General features: G+C 41.1%; 1 protein-coding gene across 1 annotated transcript in view; it reads left to right on the forward strand.

The window, feature by feature from the left end:
* LOC125043593 overlaps positions 1-7,500 on the forward strand; it is a 28,977-nt gene that overhangs the window by 20,965 nt on the left and 512 nt on the right. Inside the window, exons 9-12 of the mRNA XM_047639816.1 lie at positions 4,463-4,511; positions 5,519-5,945; positions 6,559-6,711; positions 6,914-7,500. The exon at positions 6,914-7,500 is cut by the window's right edge and continues 512 nt beyond it. Coding sequence (XP_047495772.1) covers positions 4,463-4,511; positions 5,519-5,945; positions 6,559-6,711; positions 6,914-6,979 — 695 coding nt within the window. The 3' untranslated portion in view covers positions 6,980-7,500. The remainder of the gene's footprint in view (positions 1-4,462; positions 4,512-5,518; positions 5,946-6,558; positions 6,712-6,913) is intronic.

Raw genomic sequence — 7,500 nt, forward strand, 5'->3', positions numbered from 1 at the left:
CTGGGTTGCTCTGTTTCCTCCAGGATACTTAATATGCAGTCTGAGCTATGTTTGACTCCACTTGTCAACAGGGTCTACTCCAACGTCACCTATTTCAGCATCAAATGTCTGAACTCTCCCCATCTTGCACCTCACTACTCCAATGTCATCAAGGAAGCACTTGATCCAGACACACCTAGACCTAATCTATGGCTTAGTGGCCACAACATTATTAAACTTATTAACTCTCTCTCTCTCTATCTCTCTCTTCTGTCTTTCTCACTCTCTGCTATCTCTCTGCTGTCTCTCACTCTCTGTCTGCTCTCTCTCACTCTCTCTGCTCTCTCTCACTCTCTCTGCTCTCTCTCACTCTCTCTACTCTCTCTGTTCTCTCTCACTCTCTCAACTCTCTCTCACTCTCTCTGATCTCTCTTACTCTCTCTTACTCTCTCTTACTCTCTCTGCTCTCTCTGCTCTCTCTCTTTCTCTATCTCTCTTTCTCTCTCTCTCTCTCTCTCTCTCTCTCTCTCTCTCTCTCTCTCTCTCTCTCTCTCTCTCTCTCTCTCTCTCTCTCTCTCTCTCTCTCTCTCTCTCTTTCTATCTCTCTCTCTCTGCTCTATCTCTCTCTCTCTCTGCTCTATCTCTCTCTCTCTCTCTGCTCTATCTCTCTCTCTCTCTCTGCTCTATCTCTCTCTCTCTCTCAGCTCTCTCTCACTCTCTCTCAGCTCTCTCTCACTCTCTCTCAGCTCTCTCTCACTCTCTCTCAGCTCTCTCTCACTCTCTCTCAGCTCTCTCTCAGCTCTCTCTCTCTCTCTCTCAGCTCTCTCTCACTCTCTCTCAGCTCTCTCTCACTCTCTCTCAGCTCTCTCTCACTCTCTCTCAGCTCTCTCTCACTCTCTCTCAGCTCTCTCTCAGCTCTCTCTCAGCTCTCTCTCAGCTCTCTCTCAGCTCTCTCTCACTCTCAGCTCTCTCTCACTCTCTCTCAGCTCTCTCTCACTCTCTCTCACTCTCTCTCAGCTCTCTCTCACTCTCTCTCTCTCTCTCTCTCTCAGCTCTCTCTCTCTCTCTGCTCTCTCTCAGCTCTCTCTCTCTCTCTGCTCTCTCTCAGCTCTCACTCTCTCTGCTCTCTCTCTCTCTCTCTTTCTATCTCTCTCTCTCTGCTCTATCTCTCTCTCTCTGCTCTATATATATCTCTCTATGCTCTATATATATATCTCTCTCTCTGCTCTATATATATATATCTCTCTCTGCTCTATATATATCTCTCTCTGCTCTATATATATCTCTCTCTCTGCTCTCTATATATCTCTCTCTCTGCTCTATATATATCTCTCTCTCTGCTCTATATATATCTCTCTCTCTGCTCTATATATATCTCTCTCTCTGCTCTATATCTCTCTCTTTCTGCTCTATATATATCTCTCTCTCTGCTCTATATATATCTCTCTCTCTGCTCTATATATATCTCTCTCTCTGCTCTATATATATATCTCTCTCTGCTCTATATCTTTCTCTCTCTGCTCTCTCTGCTCTCTCTTGCTCTCTCTCTGCTCTCTCTTTGCTCTCTCTCTGCTCTCTCTTTGCTCTCTCTCTGCTCTCTCTTTCTCTCTCTGCTCTTTTTCTATCTCTCTCTCTGCTCTTTTTCTCTCTCTCTCTGCTCTTTTTATCTCTCTCTCTGCTCTTTTTCTCTCTCTCTCTGCTCTTTTTTTCTCTCACATATTTGGGCCATTTTTCCTTTCTTTCTCTATCTTCTCCCTGAATGTGTTAGGCCATATGTGCAGTTACGCTCACGCTGGTTTTGTTTGCTGATTGACAGGAAATGGTATGCTCTCCATTCTTCTGACCTCAGATTACATTACTGTGTGATCACGGTATGGGTTTAAACAATATGAATATCATTCATTTATTACGTATTTGTTTAATTTTTCCCGTGATTAGAGAGTATATTGTTTTAATTGTAACAAATTTAGCACGTTCATGATTTTACTGTTTTCATGAACATCATATCATTATTCTTTTCTCACTACCCATTTTCCGTCTCGACCTAACCTCTGAGTGAAACCTTTTAGTCACATCTGCTTGGGACAGCTGTGTGATCTGACCCCACTTTCACTCTGAGTGACTGACATGGTGAAATGAATGTGAGAACAGCTGGCATTTCCTGTATATTGTTTTTGAGATTGTTACATTATTGGATAGCGCGTAGCATCCATTACATGTTCATTGGGGACACGTTCTATCGGCACTAGAGCAGAGCTTGTAACGAGAATTACTTGCATTTTTATATAGTGCCAGGGATCTTCCCCTTATCATAGTGTCAGAATGCCTGATTACTTGGGGTTGCGTATATGCCTAATAGATCAGCGCTCCGATGTTATTTCGTTCGGCAACTTTTTGAGCCGGTGTGACCCACTGTTAAGTCCATTAAATGATGTAGGACTAGGGCTTAAGCTAGAATCGTGATTCGCTTATTAATCACACCCTGCTCACACTTTAGACATCACTGCCATGTTTGGGTAAATCCCATTGATTTGTGATTCATGATAAATACCCTTAGGGCATTGCATGAGCGCCCATCACAGACTCGCAGCTAGAGTGGGTTATTTATAAATTTTCCCAGCTCGTTTCGCTTCATGAAGTACAGCATTCTTGGGGTATAGACCCCCCCGTCAATGAAGTCTGCAAGTGCAGTTGACAATACCTCAGCAGATTGTTCCCCGAGAAGATTCACTAGCGTGAGGCTGCGAATTGTTTTCACGTCACCATTCATTAGTGCGTCATTCTGTCGCATATCATTAAATGTTAAATTCAATGTAGTACTTGAAATAATTTTGTATTACTTCTATAGCTAGTTTATTGCATTTGTGTAAAATGAACACACATACACACACACACGCTCACGCACTCCCGCGAGTTTGTCAGTCGTGATGTGTGACCTGTGACATACGTTTCTTCTCTGCTTTACGACAATTGGTTCAAGTAAATTCTTACGGATTGCCGTTGTTGTTTCCCTTACTTATCCTCATTCTATCGAGAGACAGTTTGGTAATTCAAGCTTGGTCTTTGCGGACTGCTATTGCCGTCTCTCTCTCTTCTATTTTCTTCTTTAATCTTGTGAAATAAAACACGAAATGAAAAAAAAAAAGACGAAAAAAACTGCAAATTATATAAATAATTGGCTAGTGGCACTTAACACCCCCTCTTCTCTGTTGTCTCTTCTTTTCTCTTACTATCTTGGCCCTTATGTGTATAATCTTGTTCACAATATCTGTCATGGTACCGAAGGAGGCCCTGCTGCAGAAACGGTCACCTTTGGACGCTGTGAAATACGTCACTGGAAGTTCGCCATAAGCCTGGAGACCAGGATAATCATCAGAGCAGAGCAAGCCGTCCCAGGAAGTGGAAGGGCGTCGCCTGCCAGTATGCCTGTAGATCCAGTGAAGGACCAGGAACTCGCCAGAGCAGATACCAGTTGACCCATAATGCTGTGAACTTGCCTGGACGCCGCAGATCCACTCAACCTCCAGGAGCTTGTCACCCGAAGAGGATGCTTCCTGCAGGACACCCGTGATCCTGACAAGGACAATAAGGATGTCGGTGTGAGCAAGCAGCCGAGAAGGACCTAGATGAGATCTGCGGGAACGTGCATTGGGCGAGTAAGCTGCCGAGTTAGGCCTGGTCGAGGACTACGAGGACGACTCCAAAGTCAAGGAGGAGCTGTGCGAGGCCTTTGAGGACGTGTGGATGTCAAGGACGGACAAATTTACCAGGGACCAAGATGAAGATGACGACAGGGACGAGCAGCCACGAAGATGCACCAGGGACAGCACACGCGAGAACGAAGTGATTACAAGTCAAGAACCAGCCAGGTTGGGTCACCCTTGAGGCAAATATCAGGCGCCTCGAGGGCAAGGCGTTAGTAGGTGGCCGAGCATTATACTGTATACACGTGGGAGCTATGGCTCCCACTTGGCTGACTGCCACGTGGTACGCCCACACAAGCCCAAGCCAGCCAGCGGTTGTGTCCTGCCCACGCCACTCACCAGTACTCAAGGCCCAGGATGACCCAGGTCAGAGAGAGTTCCTGCTGAGAGTCTGTCCGGTCAAGGCTGGCCGCTGAACCAGCCGTCCGCCCCCTCCAGGCTGACTGCACACCCCGCACTAAGCCTTACCAAGACTTGTATCTGTGTGAATTATCTGTGTTGCTTACACTTCTCAATAAAAGAGGTTAAGCCAACCGTCCCCTTTCACTACTCCTGATAACCATATGTTTAAGGCGTCTAAATAGCCTTTACACTCTGTCTTTCTCTCTCTCGCTCTCTTTCCTCCTCCCTCCCTTCCTACCCCCTTTATCCTTTCCTCTCTCCTTCTATCCCTTTGTTCCTGACTACCCCTTTTTCATTTAATTATATGTCATTATAAAGTCAGTTATCAAAAAGTTTAATTGCTCTTTGTATTGTATTTTTCTTTTTCAATTTTTCAGCACAGCAGTTACCACCAGACCTGAGAGCAGACTTGGACAGTTACAGCCAGTAAGTCTTTTAGGGTTTTTGATGTTAAAGCTCTAAATAGTTTCTATTTTTAGTTAAGTAAGTTGAGCAGTAGAAGGCTGTTTTGTATGGAACATGTAAAGTCCTATGATGAATGCATGCCAGTTTTGGAAAGTACCACTGATATATTTTATGGCTTCAAAATGTTCATATACTTGAAAGTTATATAGTAATAACTGCAACTTCTAGGTAAAATCTTTCCAAAACTAATGCAGAATTTTGAGCACTGCTAAAAAGTATTGGAAGTACGATTTAGTAGTAAATTATATCTGCCAGTGCTCTTTTTTGCTAAAGGCAGTACTGTTAGTTCTGAAATGCTTTCATAGCATTTTCAGTGATCTTTATCTTTTGGTCTGTTGATTTGTAAGAGCAGTCTATTTAAACCCTTAAAGATCGCAACTGCAAATGACTGTGCTCCCCAGCTAACATCTCTGGCACTTTAACACTTGTGTCTTGGGTAAATCTTTTCTATTTTACTGTGAAGGACACAATTTCTCACACCTGAGGATTATTCTCTGATCTTCTTAGAATGCCTGGCTAGCCCATAACTAGGCCTGAGAGTTAGGAAGAATACATAGGAAACACTACTCTACCCATGTCACTTTTTTCAGGAGTTTAGGGGTAAAACAAATGTCTAAGCATTTTATCTTCAGTCATTCTTTTGAGAGAGAGAGAGAGAGAGAGGTTATCAGTTTCCATTTCTTTTGTAGTTTTCTATCTTTTTCATACTGTTGCACTACTACACCATACCTGTGCCCAGCCCCTCTCCTCACATTTTTGCACCTTGAGTACAATTCAAAAGATATTGGATACTCTTGAAGGGAGTCCAACCTACACTGTCAAATCACCAACACGTTAAAAATAATTTCCCCATTTTCTATATCTCCTCCATCAGTGCTAGTAAGCTTTTATGCTGCATTCTACTTTGGCATCAACTGATACCAGTCACAGAAATACTTTATATTCCACTTTATTTGTTTCCACATCAGCAGTCCCACCCACTCCAGTAGCCAGTCACGAAAGCATCAATCTAGAAGTCGTTCACACAGTCGTAGATCAAGAAGTTTGTCCAGAGACCGAGACTCGAGAAGTCATTCACGCAGCCGCTCTTCAAGGAGTCCCTCACGTAGTCAACGATCTAGATCTCGATCCACCAGTTCCAGTTCCAGAAGTTCATCTGTTGGTCCAGAGGAATCTGGAGCATCTACTGGCCATGCCCCAAGGATCCACTCCAAAGACTGGAAAGCAGAGAGTCCTTTTGACAAAGCAGATGCTGTTCCAGAACAGATCCCACTTCCTCCTCCTTCTCCACCACTTCCTGTTCCTCAGCAACCACAAACAGCAGAGGCTGAAGTAGAGGTTGACATGTATGAAGATCCAAGACCAATTTTAGATGAAATAAAGCTACTGCACCAGGTAAAAACAGATACTTTGTAGTATGTTGGATAACAGAAGTACTGATTGACATTATCAGTAAGCTTTTTATTATAATGTAAAAATTAGAAGTTGGTTTATTTGCTTGAAGTTTAATGCAAATAATCAGCAAAACATAGACATTGATGTGGATGATTCACTGTTGCTTTACTCAGTTTTCCTTCCAGTGTAGTAGACAGGTGAAAAGTCTTTTATGTGATCTGATATTAACATGTATTTTTAATTAGCAAATACTTTTTCCTTCTCCCATTTTTACAATATATTTACTAGTAATTATACTGTATATGAAGTCTTTTATTCAACAAAAGAGAGCCCACAAGCCTCCACAAGTATTCAAACATTGCACGGCCTGTATTCTTTTTCCTGGTTCATTACACTATAAAAAGATGTAGGTGCAGTGCAGCATTTTTGTACAAGGGAAGATATAAAACAAAATGCAGGGTGAGGAGGCAGCTAAAGCTATACACAGGGAGAGAAATCCATAAAGGTTTATTTTTGAGCAGAGGAGATGGGGTTGGTATAATTTGATCTGCTTTTGCATATGTACTAAACAAATAATCCAAATATGAATTCAAGCATAACTCTTCTTTTTTAGAGTGACTGCAAAGACATGCTGCTAGAAGATACTGACATGCAGGCATGTATGATCCAGACTCTCTGGACACTCAACCTGAAACTAGACAAATATTATAATCGTACTGGCACCACCTACCGGTTACACGAAGACAAGGAAGTGATACTTATGTCAGTAAGTAACTGGAAAATTAAAAAAGAATGCTTTGAATTTTAAAAGTACAGAGGAAAATAGTTTAGGAGAAATATGAAGTTGTAATAAATGGTCCTACAATATAGAGAATTACAATAAATGTGATGTTCTCGAGCTTCTTAAAGTTTGTTGATATGTCCTCCTTTTTGGAAAGTATGTGATTTCCTTTTTCTTGTCTTTACAGGATGTAACAAACAAGCTGAAGGATTATATAAAACAGCTGATTTTGATTCCTCCAGAGTCACACTAGCACTAGTAATCAGATGCTAATATTTTGAATTCCTTCCTTTTTTCTTTTTCACTTTTTTCTTTCTTTTTTTTTCCTTTTCTTACTGATTTTATTTTGTTGTATAAATTCATATGTGTGAGGATTGATTCATCAACATTATCATCTTTATCATTGCAGACCAAGTTATATATTGTACATTATTCAGGTGTATACAGTGTTTTTTTAATCACTGATGACAAAGATATAACTGAGATATTTTCTTCTCAGAATCAGTTGATTTCATTTATTTTCTAAAAATTGAATTAGTTTGCTTTTAATATTTTTTGTACTCAGGCAAAAGCAGTTTCTATAAGCATGAACTGTATTGTTGATTTTCTTTTTGTCTAGAAATATTTTTCATCTTCTTATATTCAGAAAGAAATAGTATAGAACAGAATGAATTTTTTTTTTATATGAATATATAGATGAACTACTTGTTAGGTCCTTGATTGAATGATTGAATTTATTGTTAAGGGAAATTTTGCAGATTATTCTTTACAACC

This window comes from Penaeus chinensis, chromosome 34 (genome assembly GCF_019202785.1).
Source record: "Penaeus chinensis breed Huanghai No. 1 chromosome 34, ASM1920278v2, whole genome shotgun sequence".
In the NCBI taxonomy this organism is placed as follows: Eukaryota; Metazoa; Arthropoda; class Malacostraca; order Decapoda; family Penaeidae; genus Penaeus; species Penaeus chinensis.